General features: G+C 30.8%; 2 protein-coding genes across 3 annotated transcripts; one reads left to right on the top strand and one right to left on the bottom strand.

The window, feature by feature from the left end:
* The first annotated feature begins 6,603 nt into the window (after positions 1-6,603).
* LOC108321994 (NAC domain-containing protein 78) lies at positions 6,604-10,102 on the top strand. 2 transcript variants are annotated; one of them, XM_017553928.2, is made up of 6 exons: positions 6,604-6,916; positions 7,013-7,290; positions 7,379-7,729; positions 8,406-8,945; positions 9,027-9,144; positions 9,301-10,102. In XM_017553928.2, the coding sequence occupies exons 1-6, from the start codon at positions 6,766-6,768 to the stop codon at positions 9,699-9,701; spliced, it is 1,839 nt and encodes a 612-aa protein (XP_017409417.1). In that variant the 5' UTR covers positions 6,604-6,765; the 3' UTR covers positions 9,702-10,102. The 2 variants fall into 2 exon arrangements, with proteins under 2 accessions (XP_017409417.1, XP_052730861.1); XM_052874901.1 differs by having other exon boundaries at positions 6,799-6,940.
* Positions 10,103-14,817: 4,715 nt separating this feature from the next.
* LOC108321953 (malate dehydrogenase [NADP], chloroplastic) lies at positions 14,818-20,679 on the bottom strand. The gene is made up of 14 exons (XM_052875164.1): positions 20,307-20,679; positions 20,133-20,223; positions 19,319-19,405; positions 18,540-18,624; positions 17,228-17,409; positions 17,070-17,140; positions 16,898-16,988; positions 16,730-16,804; positions 16,536-16,637; positions 16,310-16,432; positions 16,009-16,077; positions 15,853-15,921; positions 15,231-15,284; positions 14,818-15,155 (listed from the first exon to the last, which is right to left on the bottom strand). The coding sequence occupies exons 1-14, from the start codon at positions 20,462-20,464 to the stop codon at positions 15,102-15,104; spliced, it is 1,311 nt and encodes a 436-aa protein (XP_052731124.1). The 5' UTR covers positions 20,465-20,679; the 3' UTR covers positions 14,818-15,101.
* Between the last annotated feature and the right edge of the window lie 6,083 nt (positions 20,680-26,762).

Genomic DNA, 26,762 nt, shown 5'->3' with positions numbered 1-26,762 from the left:
TGCTCGCCTTCTCTATCTTCGGCACCAACTCTTGCGGAAACGCCTTCGCCACTTCCAGCGTCTCCTCCGGTTCCTGCGGGAGACACTCCAGCTGGCTCGCCTGTGGACGCGCCGTCATCTGCTCCGCCAGAGTCTTCCATCATTGCCGCCACCGGCACAGGTACCACGCACGCCAGCTTCTCCTCCGTCTCTCTCCGTACGCACTGCCAGCTTCTGCTGGAACGCTTCTTCGTGGGCTGTGACCGTGTGCAACTCCAAAGCTGCTGTGTGCTTCCCAAGGTTGGACGTGAACCCGCTGGACGTCACAGTTCTCCTCTCTGCTTTCACGTTCCCGTGCACACCTCCAGCCCGTGACATGCTGCTACCTGTAGCTTGCTGGACCGAGTACTCCCACCTTTGCTGGACACCGTCTGAAGGCATCCTCCGTCCGTGGCTCTGATATCAATTTGTAGAAATCGAGCTGGGAGGTATAATACCAATTTGTATTATCTGGGAAATATACTCTTCATTATGAATATATATAAATTTTCTGGACAAACTATCCAGAACATACAAATACAAACACAACACATTAATCTCTCAAACTCACAACATACAACTCACAACACACAACCCATTTTCACTCTTTCTCTCACAAACATGGAGACTCTCTCCTTTCTCACTGCCCATTCTCCACGGTGCACACACTACAAGTGTGTCACACGACCACACCTTCCTCTGTATTTTCTTTCTTCTCGGTGGGTATTTTACAACCACTTCTTCAATCACTTTTATAAGTGAGTTACACACAAAAATCCAAATAGTGGTTAGTGAAGTGGATGACTACTTTCGGTGTAGTGTGGTAGTTACAATCATCATAAACAAACAAATAAAACCGTGTGGACCCTTTTAAAGTTTACCCAACACAAACTAGCTCATAAAATATCTTACCAAACACAAAAATAAAAGCTACCAAGAGTGAAAAAAGAAGAAGAAAGAGAGCATTAGTGGATATGAATGTCATAAACCATATTATCAAGAAAACAAATTAAAATGCAGGGTCATATCAAAGCATGAACCAGGAGCCAAAGTACTAATAAGAAAATCTGATATGAGAAAAAAACAGATAGAAAAAGTTGATGAAGGAGGAGGAACTATACCCAAGCTGTAGACGTGACTCGTAGATAGAGTTTCTGTGTTTGTTGATTGGTTCGTTTCTTGCTGGATGCTTGTGTATGTTGAATCAACTTGAAGAAAAAGTGAGAGTATTTTGTGAGTTCAGTTTGTGAAAACAAACGAGAGTGCCGAGTGAAAAGATTCAAGAAAAAAATTCTGGAATGGTCTTTTTATGTGCTCTGTGATGAGTGCTGAGTGTTGTGTTCTGATATCAGTTTTGAAATAGTGTTTTCGTGGCCCAGTGACTGTTATCACATGAAAAAATAAGTAAGAGACATAAGACTGTACCTGCGGTTCATATATATATAGGCTAAGGTGTGGCAGAAATGGTAAGAGAGTGGCAGAACAGTGCAATGTTGGGCTAGAAAAGGAAACCATGGGAGACACTGGAAGGAGAAATACCATGCAAAACATCAACATTTTCTTTGTTTTATTGTCTCTGTTTACCTTTTCATAGTTCAACATTTCAGCATTTTCACAAATGCAGAAAGGTTTAACAGTATCTTTTTCGAAAAGGACTGTTTTAAACAAATCACATAATTAAAGCTCGATTAAAATATAATAAAATATTTTTCTTACTTGTATTTTCGTAAAGTAGAATCTCTTTCTTTCTGCATATGTTATTGTTTTTGTACAGTACCGGACTGCTAAAACATAAAGTGGTTTATGTTTTTTGCACTTGATGTCATAGGAGAGATAGAATATGTTCTGTGAGCATAGAGAAGTATGATTTCTATGGAAATTAACTGATGAGCAAATGTTTGTATACGAAAATTTTCAATTAAAAAGGAGGCTAAGACATTATAATTAAATTTGAAATTGTTCAACTGTGATATCTATATCTTGATAGCTGCAATAAAAAATTAAAATTTATCACTTTGTATATCTCATCTTGGAAATTGATTAAATAAAATATAAGAAATCAATAATTGTCAAAGCCCACTAGCTAGGTCCAATAATGATCCTATTATGAGAGTGTTGCTCCCTTCACTACCACCAAATCTTTTCTGCACCACCTCATACCTAATTTGCTTTTCTAATTTTGTTTTCAACGAATGTCAACGTCCGTTTCTCCTTCAACGAATATTGATATCCGTCAACAGATACAATTATATTCATAACCTAAAAACTAAAAAAAAAAAGAACATAACAGATGTGGTCATCTCCGTTTAACTAATAATAATATAAAAATATTATAATAATTAATTAAATAATAATATATAAATTAAATTAATAATAATTATTTTACTAAATAAAATAAAACTAATTTATTTATAATTATGTAATAAATTTTAAAAAAAATTAAATAATATTTATATATTAATTTAAAATATAATAAATTAAATAAACTAAAAGAAAAACTTACGAATATGACACATCTGTTTACTTAATAACATAAAAAAATTTATAATAATTAATTAAATAATAATATATAAATTAAACTAATAATAATTATTTTACTGAACAAAATAAAACTAATTTATATATAATTACATAATAAATTTTTTAAAAAATTAAATAATATTTATACATTAATTTAAAATATAATAAATTAATAAAAAAAAACTTACAACATCGTTACTTAATAACATAAATTTTTTTATAATAAATAATTAAATAATAATATATAAATTAAATTAATAATAATTATTTTACTAAATAAAATAAAACTAAATTATATATAATTATGTAATAAATTTTAAAAAAATTAAATAATATTTATATATTAATTTAAAATATAATAAATTAATAAAAACAAATTTAACGGATGTGCCACATCCGTTGAAGAATTTTTTCTTCAACAGATGTTGATATCCATTGAAGAAAAGAGATGGAGTTGTAAGATATTTTAAATATAAATGATAGTTTTAAAATTTAAAAAAAAATATGGTGATACAGGGAGTAATGTGGGGTGATGTAGGGAGTAACTTTCCTATTTTGAACATGTCATTAAAATAAAATAAGGACACTTTTTCTGACTCCACCCTACATAAAATAAATTCATTTTTATTAGTGTGCAATTTATTTATTTTTTAAATTTTCATTTTTTATTTTCAGATTAAATAATTTGAAAATATTTTAAATTGTATAATTTGGAAGAAAAAAAACAACTTTGATACAATTTAAAATTCAGTTAACTTTTAAATTATATAATTCAAATTTAGCTTTTGGATTATATAATTTGAAATTTATTTAAATTTCAATCTGACATTTATTTAGCTTCAAGGTTGTATGATCTAAAAAAAATAACCTTTTGGATTATATAATTTAGAAATCATTTTTAACTTTTTAATTTTGCAATTCCAAAAGATAAAATGAAAGTTTTCTTAATATGGGACAGAAGGAGGTGCAGGAAGAAAATACCTTAAACGAGCTTCGATATTATATATTGGGTTTTTGGAATGTGAGAGAAATGGAGTAAAATCTTCCCTAACTTATTCTAAAATCTGAGAATGTATGAAATTAAATAAAAAAAGTTTAGTTTCTTTATTGATGAGTGTAATAGACTAACCTTGGTATAGAATTTTGGTGTTATGATTATGTTTGGATAATTATAATAATATTTTATATATTTTTTTAAAATTAATTGTTATATTTTATTGGATATATGTTACTAATAGTGTTAAAATTATTAAAATAGAATGTCACACTAAATATCTATTTATATATTTTTTAATAATTAAAAGAAGAATTTCATTTATGAAAACTACTTCTGTTATTACGTATTTGACAGATTCTTAATTCAACTTTGTAATTTTATTTGTTCAATTAAAATAAGAAAAACAATTTAAAAATTAAAATTTCACACCAACTTAATTAAAACTAACATTAAAAGTAAAAAATAACTTTAATCACTAATAGATTAAAAGGTTATACTAAGTTAATTTAGGTTTGATTATTTAAATATTAGTATTTGAATAATTAAGTGAGTTAATAATATATTTTGGATAGAAATTTAAGTAGTCATTTGTCCAATGCTTAACCATGGAGTTCTTATGGGTTAGGCTACCGAAAAACAAATGCATTTTGGTGATATGAGTAGCCAAATCAATACCTTTAAGCTATCCTTCAACTGTATAGTCTCATACCTATACAGTCTCTAATCTCTCTCATTCCGGTGTATGTTCGATTCATTCATGTGTCCCTTCCACTGGAAGTCTGCCAGGAGCCGCTCCTTGTTAGTGCCCCTTGCACTTCGTGCCTCTTGCACCGGTGATCACTCTCCGCCCTCGTCAATGCCCGGGTGTCACATGCTAAATGTGGCATCCCAAATGTATAATAACCACAATCATATAACTTAGGCATCCACATTCTAATAAAGAGAACAGTCAGAATAGAATACTAGTTCAGTAACTAATATTACAGTCATCCACAAAAGGACAAAACTTAATACCAACTTAAATTTAGAAATCCTAAAAATACTATACTGCATCATCCAACTCTTGCTCCAAGGGAACCTCCTCAACAACATCTGCTCCCATCCAAGTGGATGATCATCGCAAAGGAAAAATACCCAAGCAACACACAACAAAGAAGAAGGGTGAGCTAGATAAAACAGCAGTAATCATATAGTTCAATCAATAAATATCATCGTGCTTAGCTACATATAAAGAACAATCAAGCCATACCACTTTAAACCATGACTCAAACACTCACGCGACTCATCCGGATTGGTATAATTGTAGAACTATTGGTCGTCTTTGCACTTGCGTAGTTCAGCTGGCACTCCCCAACACTATGCAAGGTAAATCCCCCATCTGTTTATGTCTAAACTCTAAGACTATAGACGAGAACCTCCCTCTACTCTCACCACTTACACTGCTCTCCTCTATTTGAGCATGAACAGTGCTTCGAGGATAGGAATAGACATACTAGTTCAAAGCTCCATACAGTTATACAAAATAACAACAACACCCCACACATCACTTTCAATCATCTCACCCTGAGATGTCCACTTCATACTCAATTACATCATTGTAGTTCACATTCATATGCTTTACAACCACTCAACAACACCATACATACATCCTAACAGTCAAACAACAACAATCAATCCAAACAGAAGAAGAAAAACGAGTGAGATCCCCTCCATGCACCAGTTTACGTTCATATATATATATATATATATATATATTATGATAACAATTTATATCATACGTTTCATATGTTAATATAATATATATCATGCTTTCGTAACTTATATTTCCATAACATTTAATAATATACATATATATATATATATATATATATATATATATATATATATATATATATATATTAGGATAACAATTTATATCATACGTTTCATATGTTAATATAATATATATATATATATATATATATCACGCTTTCCTAACTTATATTTTCATAACATTTAATAATATACATATATATTATGATAACAATTTATATCATACGTTTCATATGTTAATATAATATATATATATATATATATATATCATGGTTCTTATTTGGTAAACTACTTGTTTAATTTTTATCATAGTAGACATCTTACTTTCCCCCAATTGGTCACCGGAGGCGCTATCACATATGACTAGTCACAATGTAGTGGACCAGGTCAGGGCTGCTCTATGATCAGATATGCCAACTCAGGTTTTTAAGTCCCCTCTATCCTACCAACAAAGAAAGCTTTTTAACAAGTTATGATTTAATTATCTAAGTTATTAAAACTGTCCTACAGTGTTCTAGACATTAAATATCCAAACCCAATTATATATATCACCCTTCCCCTCACAGTAACCTTAAACAGTATATATTTGTTCAACATTCAATCTGCATATATTTGTATAAAATAAATTCATACAAAAATAATTAGCTCCCCTTACCTGGAATACATGACCCCTCACAGCGGAGAAAACCTACAGATCACCGCATTGGTGACAGCCAACAACTCTTAGAGCTAGAATAGGACAAGAAATGAAAAGAAGACAAGGCACATGCAATATCAAAATCACATGCCCTAATTTCAAGAACAGTGAAGGAAAAAGGCAAACCCACTTATCCGCTAAAGCTCTCGACTCTGGGAACGCAGAATCATCACCGACAATGCACCGGTTCAATTTCAACATTTGGTAGAGAGAAGAGAAAAAGTTAGCACTGAAGTTTTAGAGAGAGGATATGACTTTGAAGAAAATGTGCAGAGTTTGGTAAAGTTGATCTAGTTTATACGTTAATAAATATATTGGTCTTAATAATTAAACATATTTTTTTTCCTAAATTATTATAATGAAAAGATTAAACAAGAATTTTCATACAACACTGGTTTTTTTTGGTTCTTTCTCTTTTCTGTCGATGCAATGCACAAGTTGACATCAGTGAGCCAATCCCACCGTGCCACCTGTCCAACCTGCACACACTTAGCACGTGCCATCATAGAATCTACCATTGTTATTTCTGTGAACATTCCAACCACCTAGAACCTTCTTCTACTTCTCTTTCTTACTCACCCTATTTCATACCAAAACCCAAAATTTCTCCTATTCATAATCCCAATTCTCCCTCTTCACCAATCATAAACGAAAGCCCTAATCCCCAATTATCTTTCACTCTCTTTCTCTCTCGGCGATTCATCTCTCTTGAATCCAATCCATGGCACCTATGGGTCCCGGCTTCCGATTCCACCCCACCGACGAAGAGCTGGTGGTGTTCTACCTGAAGCGCAAGATCACCGGAAACCTGTCCCGGTACGACCACATCGCAGTGGTTGATGTCTACAAGCTCGAGCCCTGGGACCTTCCCCGTTAGCATTTTGCCCTTTTCTGTGGTATCGAATTGTTAGCAATAGGGTTTGGTTCCAAAGATTCAAAGTGTTTCTTAACTTATTTCGGTTTTTCAGCTCTGTCGAAGCTCAAGACCAAGGACTTGGAATGGTACTTCTTTAGCGTGCTGGACCGCAAGTATGGAAATGGCTCCAGGACCAACCGCGCCACCGAGAAGGGCTACTGGAAGACCACGGGAAAGGACCGCCCTGTGGCCCATGGCGACCGCACCGTGGGGATGAAGAAGACCCTCGTGTACCACATCGGTCGAGCCCCACATGGCCGTCGCACCAATTGGGTCATGCACGAGTACAAGATGCTCGATGAAGAATTGACTCGTGCTGGCACAGTGCTGGTATATCTCCTTTCTATTTCTTTTTTTGTCTTTGATTTGCTGTTCTATTGATACTTATTCTAGGTGAGACTTTTTTTTTTGGGAGAAGGATGTGTATGTGGTATGTAGGATTTTCGAGAAGAGTGGTGCTGGACCAAAGAATGGGGCCAAGTATGGTGCTCCCTTGGACGAGAAGGAGTGGGATGTGGATGAGGAGAATGAGCAGAAGGAGGTGGTTGCCTTGCCTGCGACTGCTCATCGTGTGGTGGTTCCCTTGACGGAGATTCGTCCTAACGTGGTTGCTCCTCCTTTGCCCGCGACAGCTGCCGTGGCTCCTCCTGTGGTAGCAACTGGTGGTGACTTTTGCGATGGTATTGGGGTGGCTCTTCCTTCGGTAGCAACTGGTGCTGATTTTTGGGATGATATTGGGGCCTTTTTGGAAACTAACGACCTTGACGGGGTATGTATTCATCGTGTTGTATTTGTGTCCCAAGTAATAGGGTTGATATGTGAGGAAATATTCTATACATGGCTTGGGATAATTTTTTGTTTTTCCTTTAAATGGACGGATTAGATGATTTTCTATGTGCAGGTTGGATGAGTTCTGGTTGCATGGATTAATGTTTGTGTTACTGTTTTATGTTTGGATATATTTTTCCCTTGTCGGCTGTGGTGTCTTTTTTGTAATTATTTTCTTCTCGGACTGTGTGCAGGTGTTTAATATATCAATATTGTTGTGGGACCTTTATTTGGGTTGCTCTAATGTTGTTTGTGTTGTCCTTTACGTAATCTCGATTGGAAGAAGTCTTCTTGGTTTCAGTCCTTTTGAAGTTGGTATGTAGTATATATCGTTGGGCACAGTTTTGATTTCCCCCTAGAGAATGCTGAAAACATTTTAGGAAAACGTTGAGTGTGAAGTTTAGTATGATTTTGGTGCACACAGATTCATGTAGTTGTCATTCACTAGTATGTAGTCCCGTCACTGGTTTTGTCAATATTATGGCTTTTCTATAGAATTTGTTTGGTTATTTATTCGTAAAACATGTCTGCGGCTCTTAGTGTTTTTTTAAGTTGGTTGGGTTGTTTTCTCTGAATGACTTGGTATTCTCTAACTAAATAATGTCTTCAATATGCAGGAACTTGATTTGAGTGATATGATTGGGGGTGTTACTTTTCCATCACTAAACTTTCATCACGGGGAGTGTAGTACCTACGCTGAAAATTCCCAAGAACTCATCAAGGATCAGGAGCCATTGGCGGACACCTTTGGAATTTCTGGGCCTGAAAATGGCCAGACTCTTGATATGGCTGAGCAACATGATATGGGCACAGGTTCAGTGAAAGATGAAGACATGGGTGAGCAGAGCGAAATTGTGAATCTTCTCAATTTCAATGATGCATCGGATAATATGGATCTGGATCTATATTTTGATGCCGCCCAGAATCTTCCAACGGCTGATGATGAATCATTCTTGGAAACCAATGATCTTGCAATTGGGAATGAGGATGATCTCATTGAGGCTGATCCTTCTGCGAATGATATTATGCTAGACAAGTATCTTCCACTCCCTGATGATGATGATGGTGATATTTGGAAATATATATCTTTCGATTATTCTCAGGTTGCAGAGAGTGAAAACTCTAATTCCAACCAAGGATCACCTTTAACCCAGCAGGTTATGACCGACTCTATCTTTATAGTCATTTGCCTTGTAGGTATTATAGCTGTATATTGAACAATTTTGGGTCATTGGCAGACTGTAGGGGGAGAAACAGCAAATAAAGCTGTGGTTGGTAAGCATGATTCTGAAGCACAAACTAGCAATGAGGCTTTTTTGGTGCAGAATACAGAGGAGGCAAAGTTAGCAGCACCAGGTAAAACTGCTGTTCACCTTACATCCTAGTTCGTCAAGGTTTTCTTTTGATGTGTACTCCCGTGCTCATTATAGCTTGTAAAGTATGATATCCACTCAAAATGTTATATTCTCAAATTTTTTTCATTAACTTAAGGATTTTTTTTTTGTGTGGCAGGAAATACAAATCCATTTGTTAAGCAGGCCTATGGATGGTTAGCTAACATCCCTGCTTCACCTGCACATGCTTTTGAGTTTCCAGCAAAGGACATTACTCTTGGGATTGATGGTGCAGCTCAGTCTTCCCATCCAGCTCATATAACTACAGGTATGATCAGCATAACAGACATTACTTTTAGAGGCAATGCGATGGATTGGCCTATGGGCAAAATTGGAGGATTTAACACTGCAATGTCTACTGAGTTTTCTCAACCGGACGTTAATTGTGCTGCCTTGATACCTGTTTCTGGCAAGACCGCATTTGTATTGTCACATGGCTGGATATTTTTGACGGGTTTCTCAGTTCTTATTCTTTCACTTAGTTTCAAGATTGGAAGCATCATGTATACTGGTAAGTAACTACAAAAAAGGTTGGACACTCCAGAATAAGCTGCAGTCATCAAGTATGATGTAGTGTTTTATGGTACTCACTGAATGACTAGGATCTCGTGACTTTGTAGATTTGTTTATGGTACCTTATAGTCGAACTGATCTATGCATTCTTCGTGGTAACTTATTCTCAGAGTTCCATCAGATAGAGTAATACCGTCTTCATTCATACGATTCCTTAGATATATTATTGTTACATACTTTTTCCATAGTGTAATAGATGCAAAGTTTTCTGACTGGTAGAGGCGGTCCATTATTTAGTTAGATGAACATGTAATTTCATTCACGTATTGTATAGTCCGGAGTGGATCCTCTAGTTACAGTTTATGTTCAACCTGTATTTATACATCTCTTTTCTGTTAGACATTAAATGCGTGTGGGTTTATTTCATGTTCGTCATGGGAGCGACAGATGTAAATTTTACATCATTTTCTTATGTTAAAATGTAACATGGGATGATTACTTCACGTTTTATATTTACGGAAACGGTGATGAGTTTTTTCATGATTAATTTTGACACCACGATTTTGCAAGAAATTTGGACTCGATTTGAGGTTTACTTTGGTAGATAAACACCACGTTTCAATAATTTATGACCAGAATAAATTAATGAATTTACTTTGTGTATTTTCATACAATCCGTTGGAACAAAATATTAGGGAAGGAGGTTGCAATAATTCACAAAGGATCGAACTTCTTAATTGTTATTAGTATGAGTGAATCCGTTCATATTTGAAGAGTGAATCCATCAATACATTTAATTTAGTGTTTAATATTTCTTTGGGATCCGTTTGAATGTTGTGTTTAAACCCTTACAATGATTTAATTAATACTATTATTGTTGCTGTTGGTTGAGTCTTGAATTATATATATATATATATATATATATATATATATATATATATATATATATATATATATATATATATATATATCAAAGCACTCGCACACACAAAACAAATTAATTTTAGGCAGTTTGCTATCATATTGAAGGTAGGAGAAATAGTTTGCGAGATTGAATATTTCCTAAATTGAAAATTGAAGGATTTTCTATTATTAAATTTCGTTTCCAATAGGGAGTAATCTTATTTTGTTTGTCGGGTGAAATATGATGTATAAGCAGTGGGTTTAAGTGGACATTTTATTATTTATTTATATTCAATTTTGGAAATGTAGACCAAAATTAGAGGTTTGATTAAAATAATAAATTGTATTAATGCAAGAGTTTAAGGTACGTTCTTTTATAAGGATTGGATTGATTTGAGGAGGACGAATTTAAGTGTATTTGAATTTTATTCTTTTTTAAGAGAATTGAGATTGATGGTGGAGTGGATTTGAAAGTAATATTGGTAAAAGTTTGTGTGAGATTTAATTGACATGATATATTAAAAAAATTAATATATTGTAAAGTGATATTATCAAATTAAACAAATGATATTATTTTAGATCAAATTATATACATGAACAAATGATTGGATGTTTTGTAGAGTTTTGGTAAATAATTGTGTGGAACATATGTGAAACTTCAAAAATAATGAGATTAAGATATATATATATATATATATATATATATATATATATATATATATATATATATATATATACTAAAGATTCTTTGATTAATGTATTATTTATATATTATTTTTTAAAAATATACACTTCTTATACAATTAAACATACATTATATCAATTAGGCGAGGCGATGAAATTAGAAACAAGAAGACCAATACTTTTGGATCCGTATAAAATTATTTTTGAATGAGTTATTTTTTTTAAATATGTTATTCAACAATTTTTTATTTTTTTATAATATTAATAAATAAAGAATGCATCCCTTTTTGGTATTAAAAATATTAATTATTAACATAGATAAAAGTTTGTTAACATTTTGAAGTAATTTTTAACTAATAATAATTCTAAAAGTTATGTTTTTTTTTTTAATTTTTAACAAAATTATTATCATTCTTAAACATCATTAATAATTATTGTTGATTAATTTTTTAAAAATAAAACTCTGAAAATAATAAACACAATATCTATTGTATAAAACTATCGTGATTGCAGCAGTGATAAGAACATTTGTTTGTGAAGAATACGAAAATAACACAATTTAAAGAGAACATGAAAATTATTTTTAAAAAGAGAAGTTATTTAATTATTTTAAAATAGAAAAAGTTCTTCGATAATAAATAAATTACTTTTCTTTGTTAGAAAATAAAATTGTTGAATTGAAATATAATACCAATAACACCTATGTATATCTTTATATAATGGGATAAATTCTTAAGGTATACGAAACCATTAAAAGATATTTCTAAGTTGAGAACTGTAAAATGGGAAATCTGAAATACGTTGAGATCAATCAGCAAATACAACTAAATTTCTCGAAGGCACCAGCAAATACAACTATCGATGTTAATTTAGAAAAGTCTACAAATCATTGGAATAGGTTTGAATCTCAAGTAGAGAATTGATTCCTCCCACACATGCATGCTTCATGAAATCGGTTCCAACAAATCTATAATCGATTTCCTAACCTTTAACCACTGAAAGGATTGGTGCAACACACCTAGAATTCATTCCGCAATGCTTCAACGTCCATGCAAGGCCTAGATCCATGGCATTTTAGTGTCATACTCAAGTTACCTTAGTTATCATGGAGTTGCACAACTCGAGCCACCCTTCCTACTATGGTTCTGTAGTGGTTCCTACATACTCATCTATCATTCTGGAACTCATCTCAAAGAGAGACTCATAGTCTTCATTTTAACATGATATTAAAATAAAGATATTTTTCTAAAAATGACATCTATCATTCATAAATCTCTTCACATGAAAGAGTAATCTCGCTAATCCATTCTCGCTATCGCCTCTAAATCCATACAAACGACCATAATAAATTTATACCAAAGAACATAGTCTACAAGGAACATGGTATCAATTTTTAATTTACGACAAGTTTCTCATGAGTTTATTTTTTTAAAAAAATTTATGCGTTTGCTTTAAAAGAAGTTACGTGATAAAGTTTTTAATATAATTAATATGAATAATGAAAATTTGAAATAGATTCTCATATATTTTAATTGATCTCAATTAAATTTTTATTTTTGAAAATATAATATAATTTGGTTTTTTCCGTTTTAATTTATGAGTTAGTTTATAGTTTTTAATTTTTTTAGTTTTTTCAATTAAAAAAAAATAATTGACATGTTCTAAGTAGGGATGGCAAAAAAATCCATGGATATGGATATCCACATATAAAATCCGCAAAGAGTAGTGGATATTTTAATACTTGCTTCTAAACGGGTCGGGTTTAGATATTAAACTATCCACCCCACGGGTACTCGCTACTGGAAAAATTAATAAAAAGTATTAATTTTTATTTTTTAAAGTAAATTTAATTAAAAATAAAATTAATTTATATTTTATTAGGTTAAATTTAATTTGAATTTATATTTAATTTAATTTATATTTTATTAGGTTAAATTTAATTTTAATTTATATTTAGTTTATATTATATTATATATATATATATATATTTAAATTTTATTTAGAAAATATATAAAATAGATTTTTTTAATTTTTTGTGGGTATCCGTGATATTCGTAGGTTTTAAAATACCTGCAGATATTTTTTAAGCGGGTAGTCGTACAGGTAATGGACGGATTGCGGGTCGAATTTTATTTTACAAATCGAGTTGCAGATAGATATTATTCATGTCTACCCGACCCATTGTCATCGCTAGTGCTAAGTGAGAATCATATCACGTGATATAGTATTTTTTGTAACAAATGTTATATAAAAAATCTTAATTTATTATTATATTTATTATTTTGATTTTTAATATTTCTTTTTAAAATGAAACAATTGCATTCTTTTCTCCAAATTGAAACGATTGTTTTTATACATTTTATATTACTACTTTTATTAAAATTGATATTTTTATTAAATATTTTTAACAATATTATGTTTATTTAAATTTATATTTTACATTAAATTTTATTTAAATTTTGTTTTAAAATTTTAAACGTATTTTTGTTGATATTTTATTATATCAAAATTTAATATTTTTTTATTTGAATTTATATTTAAAATAATTTTATTTAAATTTATATAGTTTATAAATTTATATTTCAAATATTTATATAACATTATATATCAGTAATTTATATACGAATGTTAGAATTATTTTGAAAACAACAATTTTATAAATTCAACTGTAAAATTTTAAAATAACTTTATAACAATTTAAAATAAATATATTTAAAACTTTAAAACAAAATTTAAATAAAATTTACTATAAAATATAAATTTAAACAAACTTAACAATATTAATAAAAATATTAACTTTAATAAAAATATTGTTATAATTGAAATATTTTACATAACTCAATAAGAACACCTAACACTATCACTATGATTATCACCATGACGTCATAACAAGACTCTCAATTTTAAAAAATAAAATTTTTTTAAAAATAATTAAAATTAAAAAAAAAATCACAAATTAACACATGTTAAATGATTGGTTCAGTACTAACTAAATTACATTATATTTTAAAAAGTAAGAATCCAATTAAAAAAAATCAAAATATGAAAATTTACTTAATATTTTTAAACAAATATGATAATCAACAAAGTATTCTAACCTATCTAAAAATATAACATTTTTTAAATAACTATAAAATTCATATACATTTATAGTCTTCATATTTAAGAAGAACGATGTTATTAAATCTTTTAACAAGGACTAAAAATAGATAGTATATTTGTAGAAAGTAAAATAAATAAAAAAACATTATATTTTAATTAAATAAAATTATAATTAAATATTGAATTTAATTAGAAGGTACTCAACTTCAATCATAGATTAATAAACATAGTGAACTTTTTTTCTTAATAATTACTTTAAAAGTCACACTTAAGGAATTATATTATCAGTGCATGGAAATTCAATTCTTAAACTTTTTCTATTATAATTTACATTTCTTTTAAAATGAAATATGGAATGTTTGTATGAAACACAGAAAATTCAGCATGCTCAAAATAGGTTGAAATTACCTTTGTTGTTTAAAAATCAAATGAATGTTTCCAAACTCTTCTTATTGATATTACTTATTCATTTCTTACATTCATATCCCATACTTCTACATCAATTATTGTGATTTTATTCCAACAAGAGAATGCTAACCCATGTCCTAAGCCACTTGTTAAGGAATCAAAATGGACTCTTTTTAGAGATAAATATAAAACTTACCAAGGTATCCCATCATGATTCACAATAAAAACATTGTATTTATTGATTCCCTAACTAGTACCTTATAAGACACCAATTTCAGTATCTGCTTTGGCATTAAGGAGGAAGGCTTGTTACATTTCTCCTGGGAGCATGGTATCACCAGGTAGATCACAAACAGCAATTCCCTAAGATGACAGAGTTTATAAGTTTCACATGAATATAAGCATAAATAACTAATAATATTAAGATATGATGTTTACCTCGCCCGTTAGGTGAGCCACACATCTCTTCTCAGCCAACAACTCAGCTTCAGTCTGCAAAATATTGTTAAGAATTTAAGTTTGAGTCTGAATCTTACATTAAGTAGAAATGAGATATATAATAAGAAAGACGACTTATAAACTCATAGTATCAAATTTGTTATACAGATTTGCTCATGACTCATCAATACCGAACCTCTTTAGTATATATCTCTTTAAAAGACCTAACAATGATATCAGAACCAATGGTTTACCTAATATGATTAAATTTTGATAACATGTCTAATTTTAAAATGGTAACTAATTTCACCCTCAAACATGAGCTCCCTGATAGCTTGCAATTAATTAAAAAATCTAACATGGTAGATTATAAGTGGGTATAGCTCAGTTGGGAGAGTGTTGGACTGAAGATTTGATGGTTATGTGTTCAATCCATATTTTCACTGCATTTTTTTAGCTTTTATGAGAAGTTTATATCATTTAAAGAACTTAATTTCTTATTTTATCTCAACATTCTAATAAATATGGCTAAGGCACACATGAATAAAAGATAATCTGTATATATATATATATATATATATATATATATATATATATATAATGTATGAATTTCCATCCTTACCTTTTTTATCCGCTGCCGGAGGTAGTCATCAAATATGACATCCTTCACAAGTTCGTAATCACCATCGCCCTAATGGATAAAGGCTTTCATCATAGGAGGAACAAAGCAAGTTTTAGAAGTTAAAAAGAATGAAAAGAATGCAGTAAACAAGCTTACCTTTGATCGACATGGCATACTGAAAACAATACCCTCAGCTATTCCATAAGGATTTCCATTGCTATATACCTGGCATTACAATTGCAAAATTTGAGATTGAAATACTAACTGTATGGTAAACACTAACTAAGAATAAAAAGAGAACAAATGATTAATGAAGGTTGCGGCATGTTTAAATTTGTAAGAAAAGAATTGGTTTTTGGCCCTTCAATTAAGTTTTGAAATGGCATATTCCAGAGATGTAAGCTAATTTTATTTTCACTACACCAGAACATGAGGTCATTCAGTGATATCAACTTACACCAGAAGAAAACCAATCACCCTCAGGAGTAGGAGTTACTAAAGATCGGATGGCATCAACAATTGATACAGAAGTTGATGCTGCCGATGATCTTCCCCATTTTTGAATAAGTGCACCACCTCTCTACCAATCACACAATCACTTGTCAGCTTTTAGCACAATGAAACTACATATCTTTTATATCGTGTGTTTAGCTATTAATGCTACTCACAAAATATTACATTACCTTTTGAACCTTTTCAGTGAACTCTTCCTCCAACCACCTATGATCCTTAACCACCTCTTTGACTGGCAAACCATCAATTTTAGCATTTAAGAAGTCGGGGACCTATTAATATGATAACAGGTAAACCGTGTCATAAAAGATAGTTACAGAAATCCAGTTCATGCTCATTATTCTGGTAATGATCCTTCAATGACCTGAGTAGTTGAGTGGTTTCCCCATATTGTCACATTTGACACTTTATCATAGAAGACACCTGCCTTGAGGGCTAGCTGTGAATTTTATTGATACAATACACAGAAGATAGATGTTAGTTTTCTATGGTAAAAAAAAAACTTTAAGATGAAATCTATAAACTTTGTTACCTGACATTTTGCTCTGTTCTCGTCTAAGCGAGTCAAAGCATGGAAATTTTTTGCAGGAATGTTAGGAGCATTCTTCAAGCATATTAATGCACTGCATTTAAATTCAGATGAACATTAACATAAACAGACACAACTTGGAACTTCATGTTTATGCATAGAAAGCGAAGCTTACTTTGTATTGCAAGGGTTTCCCACTACTATAACTTTGACATTGCGGGAGGCCACGGCATTTAGTGCTCTTCCCTGTTGTAATAACGTATAATGTCAGTATAACTAAATGCAGTTTAGCAGAAAGTAAGAAGTGTGGTTTTAATTTGAACACCATTTTACCTGCGCTGCATAAATCTGTCCATTTATGTCTAACAAGTCTGCTCGCTCCATTCCAGGTCCTCGAGGCTTTGCACCTATTAGCAGAGCCCATTCTGCATCTTGGAACACTTCATAAGGATCAATACCAATACTCACCTCCCTTAACAAAGGAAACAAAGAGTCCTCCAGTTCCATTGCAACACCTGCAAGTTGAATTAGAACATTAAGAATGAAAAACATCAGTCTGTGTTATAATACTCAAGATTAAGGTGTATCTTGTTTCATTTAAAAGCATAACAGAAACAATACATTAGCTACTCTGACCTGACAAGTCAAATTCAAGTGAAGTTATACTCATATTCCTATTATTGGTTGAATTTCTCATATCTCTCAGTAGCAGATGCTAATAAGACCTTAGGTCTTCTTAAATGGGAAGAACCATTGGAGGGCAGTAGAGTAAGAAAGAGAAGTTTGATGGTAAGCTGAAAGTTTTGTTGACAGGAAAATAAATTGGTGTGACAGAGGCTGAACCACTCACTCTCCCTTTTTTTCAGTAAAAGCAGGCATGCAAAGGCATCACTACACAAGAATACAATCCTTCCCCAAATCTGTGAATAGACAGCAGCAGTGTATTTATTAAAAATTGTTGGATGACTCTTTTATTCCTTGTTATGTATGTTGAAAATTTGAAATGTAAATCAAAGAACCACTTTGGACATTTAAAAGTTCAACCTAAACCACAGAAACTTGCTTCCACACCTTGCCTGCTCCATAATTTTACAACCTTTTTATTCCCCAGACATTCATTGAAAGATAGAAAAGAAAGACCGAAAGATCACAGAACTAGAAGTACTCATAACATAAATGACAGTAAAACTCTCTGTGCACGTAACTTCAGTGGAAAAGGTTTTTAATGTACAGGCTATGTTATTTTTTTCCCTTAGAATTGTATACCTTATGATAAAGGTGTTCACTGGGTAAGTTGAATTTGCTGATTGATGCTTTGCCTTTATTTATCTCTTATCATAACATACTGATGCACCATTCACAATTCTCCAATTTTCGTATTCTTGCTTTATTCATGGGCCAGATAGTTTCATATTAATGTCTAGTAAGGAAGAGTTTCTACAGCTTTGCGACACTGATGCACCATTCACCTTTAGTTAGTTTTCTACAGTTTTTTTATAGCCACAAAAGAGTCGGAATGGATAAGGATGGGTCAGTTTCTCCTATTATAGGTGGAAGATATACAACTAATAACAGATAGATACCAAGTTTATATACCAAGGTTACCAAAAACCGATGTCATATTTACCATATGCAGAAAGCTAACCTTCAAGAGCTTGGATTGACCGTTCTGATCCCAGTAACTTGAGAGCAACAGGTTGATCAGGACCAAAAACTTCACCAGATGCAAGCTGACACAATAAATCAACTCAGGCTCTAGAGTCCAACACTATTGTGTGATCATTCAAGGTAGGTCTTATGTAAAATTCTCATAGCACATGCAAAATAAAATTATGTTGAGCACTCACCTTACATTCAATTTTGCTTTCATGCTAAATTCAGTTTCTATTTCATGAAACAACAAAGATACAAGAATGCGGTGATTCCAATAAATCTTCAAACTATAAAGCTCAAATTTTGTATATAGTAGTGGCTTTCAATTTGTTTAGAGAAGAGATGACAGTATCAAGAGTAAACTAATTCCAACTCAAAGTGTTGCACACATATGGTCAACAATACAAAGTAATGTTGATTCAATGTATGTGGTCCATCACAATAAATTCATCAATCAATGAAAAGCAAAAAAAATCCAGTTTTGAAATGGCTACAGAACAACTTATTCAGCAACATCAAACAGATCAGAAATTATGATATGCATCTATTATCATTTCAATGACTTTAAAGATCCTAATCTCAGTGTAATGATACAACAGCAACGACAAAACTTTAGCCCACTGGTGCATTGACTACCCAAAGTTCAATCAGAGAGTACTGATATGGTAAAAACATTATTGCAAATAGATAAAATAAAAAAAAAAAATGATAAGTTGAACATCTGATGTGCTTCATTGACACAATTCTTATTTAAATCCAAGATATACTCACTTTGAAAAGTAGATGATTTGCAATCATTCCAGCAGCACCTGACACTGCAATGTTAATTAATTTCTTCCAGGATCTTGTCTCTTCTTCCTGCAAAAATATTGGTCAAATATTTTAACGACACATACAGCTCAGATTAACAAATTTAACTGTAATAACTTAAAAGAGCCATTAGTTTCATATGCACACATATTTATCCTCTACCCTCTTTCAAACATCTCATAATAAATAACATCAATACATTAATTGTTCATGTTGAGTATATTTCTTTACTGAAATTAGATTGTAAATTAAATTGAACATAAAAATTAAAAATTGGAAAGAGAAAAGAGATTTACAAAACAAAGCATACTCTGCAATGTAGACAATGATTAAATTCTACATTTTGACAGATCGGCCTAGCACAGTTTTGGTATGGAAGATAACTAATAATGTTACCTATGCCTTTTGGCTGTGTATTGGTGTTTAAACAGTTATATATAGACCAAACTTAACAAAATAAAAGGAATCAAAACAAGAACAGTCAAATACAGAGCTACACCAATCTAGTTCTATGTATATAAACCTAAATAAATACAGCGAAGGAAATTATGCATCAACATGCACATATTGACTGACACCAGTACTGATACATCTAACAAATTTCTGCTCCAAAGTAACAAACAAACCTCTCAGAAAACTGCATAAATCAATCTGTAGTGAGGAACTCACCCACTAAGAATCGTGGACAACACAAAACATGCTATTTGATTAAGACAGGCTAAAACTAACAAATACACATGGTTGAAATACAGAAGAGAGGGGAAGGGACACTCACAGCCCTCAAATCATAGGTAAGGCAGAAGACACCATAGCACTCAGCCTTACCCTTAGGATCCAGGGTTGTCACAGCTGGCACCTGCACTTCACTGGGAAGTCAAAGGAGGAAAATTCAATCAGACCCAGAACCAGAAAGCTGAAAATGTTGAAAGAAAACAATAAAGTTACTCACTTCGGGGCAACAGAGCAGGAAATCCTAGCATGTTGAGTTCTATGAAGTGGCGCAAAAGAACAGTGGCGGTGTATGGGGAGAGTCCTTGATAGGAAAGAGAGCTGGGATGAGTGAAGACGGGGTTTTGAGCAAGTGGGGTTGAAGTGTGTCACAGCCATGGCAGCACAGCACAGAAAGTCTCAGAAGAAGTGTAAAAAAAAGGCACCTTTTCTGCTTATGGAAGAGTAAAATGAAGATTTATGAAGAACTTTGTAAAGGGTATGTGCATACAAAGCAAAGACGAAGTGAGATAACGTTTGGTTCACGGATAGCAAGGTGGGGGGGAGATAAGTAGAAAATGGAAGGTAAAATTGGAGGGCAAGAGACGAAGAGGATCATTTGAAACTCATTATAAGGCCATGGACATGACACATGTCAGGCATGGCCTATCGTCAAATTAATCTCCTTACTCTGACAAATTATTGGATTGTATACAAGTACAAATACTTTATGTAATAAATTAATAAAATATCATAGTCTAAGTTTTATAAGATAAGGTCTCTTATACTATGTGCATATTGTGTGTAATGAAATTGAATCATGAATATAGAATATAAGGATCAAATTCTAGTGGCACCAGCATGCATAATGTCACGTGAGGGATAATACCCTTTCTGCAATTGGCGCACTGGTATGTATAGTCCTATGATCTGCTGTGTAGTTAGAAAAAGTATACATACATACATATATATATATATACATACATATATATATATATATATATATATATATATATATATATATATACATATATATATATATATATGTATATATATATATATACATACATACATATATATATATATATATATATATATATATATATATATATAAGTAGATTATTAAGTGAGACAGACTGATAATAGTTATTTAATTATTAAAAAGAATTAAGCTTATTTTATCAGCTAATCTTGAAAATATTTTAGTATCATTGAGTACTTTCTCATAATAAAAAAATGTCATTATTATATCTGATAAGGATAAACAGGTGGAAGGGTAAAAATGGGATATATTGCTGATTATGATATTATAGGACAAGAATGTTTCGTGTCACTTGTCACTTTTTAAGTTTTATATTTGCTAAAATATAATGTATGCGTGGAGAGAGGGATATAGGCATATAATTCAATAAACAATTAATAAAGTATTGCATAAGAACATATATAAAAGTGTATTTTTGTAAGAAACAAAAATTTAGATGGGTAAAGATAAAAAAAGAAAAAAGTACTATTGTAAAAATAAAACGGGCTTATTATTCATATCACTTATAAACTAACAAACGAAAAAAAGAAAAAGATGGCGTACGGTGTGAAATCCTAAATATATATTGAAAAATGTAAATAGGATTAAAAGTTAAGATAGATAGGTTCTCTTTGCTAATTTAGGGTGTCCTAATGTTTTTCTTAGTTTCGATTTAAAAATTAATGAAAGAAAAAAAAAGTGAAGTAAATTAAATTGTGAAAAAGAAAACTTATAATTAGTTAAACTAAAGTGATGGAATAAAAAGTTTAAATTAAATAGATAATATAATGAATGAATGAATTCAAAACAATTTAACGTATAAGAGAATAAGTATAAATTTCAGTATTCTTTTCTAATTGAATGCATGTGCATTTATAGAGTTTGAAATCCCGTCTTATTTATATAGTTTAAATAAATAATTTAACTTCGTACTCTTTGAATTTGAAGAGAAAGAAAAACAAAATTTAAATTAAAGATAAACTATATTTCATTCAGTTGAGATATATTCAATCTAAATAGCATGATAAAGCTTTCCTCTATTTCATTTGATTCCATTTTTTTTTCATTACTTTAATCATAGTCTTGTTTTTATATCACACCTTAGACTCACTTTGTTAAGGCAAATAATAAAAGTTAAACAGTTTTACATCAAAATCACAAATCTAAAAGCTCCATTGAAATTTATTTTGAAATAAATACATGCAATAAAAAGAGAGAAGAAAATCATGAAAAATTAGAGGGAGCTAATGCCAAAAACTTGGATAGATACGCATTAGTAAAAAATTATTACTAGTAGTAGAGATAATTAAAGGTAAGTTTAAGGATAGAAATGTAGTCTGGCTTGTCTAGTTTTGACTGCATAAGAAATGCAAGTTATTTTTCTTATTTGTCCCACATAATATTATTTTAGTTATTATGGAAAAAAAAAATGTAACACCCAATTTTGGAGATGTCATGGTATATTTTTTTTTTTCAAAACACAGATCATAAATGATGTCTCGAAATCTCATAATATCTCTTTTACATTAAAAATACTAAGTCTGAAAACTTTTCAATAATAGAAAACAATAATAAATCTCCGAACTTAAATCCCAACTTTCGTTAACTAGTTTGATCTGATCTTAATCTGCAACGTCATCTACTCTCGTACAAATATGATCATCGTAGGTGGAAACTACAACTATAATATGCAAGGGTGAGCAACCAAAAATATCATAACACATAATATACAATAACGTTTTAAACACATAATAACTAAATTATAAACACATATCATCATAACATTAACATCAAAACATCAACATCACAACATTATCATCACAACTTAGTGGTCTATTTCCTCTACACCACCACACCACTTAATCATCACAGCCAATTCATTACGAGTCACACGACACCCTCTTTCTGTATCACACGACCAAAAAGAATCTATTTTCCGCATCACACGGCCAAAAGAGTCATCATTACCAAACCATCATCTACCCGCATCACACGGGCGAAGGGAATCTCTTTCCCACATTACACAGCCAAAAGAGTAATCACTACCAAATCATCCTCTTTCCGCATCACACGATCGAAGATAAGTAAACAAATATTTAAAATTTTAAAAATATTTTGTAATCTAATAGTTACTTATTTCAAATTGTTTAGAAACAAATTTAAGTATAGTATTTTTTAAACAATAATTCTTTTTTAACTGTTAATTGTAAAATTTAAGATAATATTAATCATTTTATTATTATTAATTCTACTTTTATTTCACTTAATTTTTATGTAAAAATAAAAATAATAAAATATAAAATCTTATAAATACTCTATTAAAGTACACAGATTTATTAATTTCATAAAAAATTGCTTTTTAGTTAGATTAAAAAGTGAGAATAAGAGTGAAAAAGAAAGAAAAGAAAAAAAAGTTGAATTGTTTGTTTGTAGAAAGAAAAAGTAAAAAAGTAAAAGTCTCTATTCTCCTATCAATCATTCTCAATCAAACAATTCAAATTCCCATTTTTTCTTACTTTATTTTTCATTTCTACTCTCAATCCATACCAAGGTTAGGAAATATTTTTTAAAAATGACAGATCCAATGGAAATCAACAATTATTGAAAGGATAATCGTGTATGAAGAAAAAAAGAAGATAATATTGAGTGAAAATGAATGTGCGATCCCAATTTAAAGTGAAAAAGAACGTGGGATATGACCTTTGATAGTCACGAAAATAAGGTCAACGGATTGATCAAGTAGTTTATTAAAAATGAGTAAATGTAGCGCTTCAAAGGATGAGGAAGGTGAGATATTGTTAATTTTCTCTCTATATAACTACGTTTCAGATTCTTTTTGCATTTAATTTTTTTATAAAATTGTATGCAAAAATATTGAAAATATGTTTTTTTATTTTTATTTGCACCTTCTTCTTTTTACTAAATTGGTTTTAAAATAGAGAAAAGAAATCTTTTCTAGAATGAATTTATTCCTACGTATTTTAGAAGGATTTGGATATAAAATAATATAGTCTATATATTTTTTCAATTATGTATATTGTAAATTAATTAAATTTATTTATTTTTATTTCCTATCTCTTTTACAATTATTTTTTATTAAACCAAACAAATCTTATTTTTTTTCCTTTACTTATCTAGAATGAAATTAAAAATTCATTTGTTATATAAACTATAGACTAATATATATATATATATATATATATATATATATATATATATATATATATATAAGTGGTTCACATCATTTAAGGTAAGAACAACAAAATGGAAAAATTTCAACTAATCAAGCCATTTATCCCTTTTAATTTGATTTATAGGTGTTTTTTTAATTAATCTGACCGACATTGTAAAACCCATGAAAAAATTTATAATAGTAAATTTTAGCATTTTATTAGTAATAATAATTTTAATGGATAGAAAAATATAAATTTTGGATATAAAATTATAGTAATTTTATAAGGAGAAGTTAAAATTTTTGATAACTTATTTAGTAAATTTTAAAAAAAATCGAATAGTAAAAATTGAATAGTGAATAGTAAAAAGTGAATAGTAAAAGTGAATAGTAAATAGTAAAAATAAATTTTCAGCATTTGGATTCCTTAGCATGGAAGTAAGTAGTAGGTAGAAATTAGGATCAGATTTGGTGAGAAAATGATTGAAATATTATTTTTAAATAATATTAAAATAATAAATAATATTAAAATATTAATGAATAGTAAATTTTTTTTTACTATAAATAGCCATAGGAGGGAAGGGTATTTTGCACCAAGAAAAGAGGAATCAAGTGAGAGCTTGAGAAATAGAGAAGAAAGAGTTAGGGAGAAATTTTTAGTTGCAAGAAGAGTAGAGGTTCTGAAGGGTTTCGGGGGAAACAAATTCGGAGCAGGAGATTAAGTCTGGAATAGAGGTAGGGGAGCTAACTTTTCTAAGCTTTTATATTATGATTTAGTACTGTTTTATTACTATTCATGTCTTGAAATTATGTATGAATATTGTTAATGCTTACTGTATGTTTATCTATATTGATATTCGGTATAAATATTATATGCTGTTGTTTTGAATCTGTTAATAAGAAATTTGTTAAAAACTAGTTAAGGAACACTTTGGCTAAGGAAAGACTTGGTACTTAAGTTGTCCATTGTGACGCACCTCTCTTTCCTGGAAGTCTACTCGACAGGTTTTTAACTTAAATCTTGTGTACAGATTATGTACTGTTAAATTATCATGTAATATATCTTGTTGGAATATATTCAGTTTGTATGATTTCTGAAATGATTGAAGTTTATTTGATTTGAATTTATGCATCTACACATGTATGAGTATTACGGGGAAATTTCGTAAGGGTATAATATGAGTCGAGGAATGTGAGTATGGTATGAGTCTCGCGGAGAGATTCTGTAATGTCAGGGTATGTGTATGAGGATTAGGGGTAGATTTCGTAATGGTATAATATGAGTTGAGGAATATGAGTATGGCATGAGTCTCGTGGAGAGATTCAGTAATATTATAGTATTTGTGTATATGTTGATGTTGAGGGTCCCGTAGTTGGAGGTTATCCTGATACTCTAATAATCATCTAGTCTCAAGTAGAGAGGGATGAATTATGTGGTGAGAGGAGCAGGAGGTCCTGGTCTATTTGCCGGTTTTGAACATAGTGAGGGGACTAACCTTGTGAATGGTATGAAGTATTTTGGAAGTGTATTTGTAAGAAGAAGTAGAAGTCATTCCAAGTGCATAACCTCCCGTGACCGCTCATCAACGTATCATCCGGATGAGTGTCTATTGGGTATTGTGGTGTCTATTGGGTATTGTGAGACGAGTGTCTAATAGGGATTGTGGTATGAGGGTGTCGAACATAATTATTATATGATGTTTATATCAAGGTAATTATACATGTTTTAAATGATTTGTTGCATGTTAGCTCACCCTACTTGTTTGTGTTTGTTTTGTGTTTGGGTATGTGCGATGATCGTATAATTCGTTATACGGGAGCAGATGAAGGAATGTCGTCTGATCCAATGCCAATGAAGGGAGAGACAGAAGAATAAGTTAGAAGAATTCGAATTATATTTATGAAATTATAGTTGAAATCTGAGTTTAAAACATGTGTAGACATATATTAATTATGAATTTATAAGTGTGAGATTACGGGATATTACTGTAAATGTAATGTTACAATATATAAATTATGAATTATCTGGCGTGAGATATTGGGATGTTACATTAATGGTATCAGAGCAGTTCGTCCTTAGGATGACCTTTGTGTCATGGGTCTGTCGTGTCTTCTCTATGAAGAATTGAGTCTAAATGGTATACTTACCATTTTCTCCAAGTCTAGATAGTAGAGTATTGTGTCTAACTACTCATGACTTTTACGAGAGATGATTTTCCTTTCTTAATTCTCAAGGTTTATGAAAGATATTAGAATTAGTTAAAGCCTTCATAGGGAGATATAATACTAGAATTTGAGTTTCAAAGGATAAGTGAAGATGTTGGTGTTTAGAAGTTATGTTTTAAGATGTTTGCAGGACAAAATCAGGAGATTAGATATCTTACGTTTCACAAAAAGGAGTTAAGTTCAAAGGCTAGATTAAGAGAAGCTTTGGATAAGCATGAATGTAGCAAGGTTTGAGAAATCAGTTTGGTTTAGTATATCAGTAATGTTAGAAGTCAGAA

Source organism: Vigna angularis, chromosome 3, assembly GCF_016808095.1.
Source record: "Vigna angularis cultivar LongXiaoDou No.4 chromosome 3, ASM1680809v1, whole genome shotgun sequence".
NCBI lineage: Eukaryota > Viridiplantae > Streptophyta > Magnoliopsida > Fabales > Fabaceae > Vigna > Vigna angularis.
The sequence above is the reverse complement of the archived record's forward strand: the minus strand, read 5'-3'. Positions and strand labels throughout refer to the sequence as shown.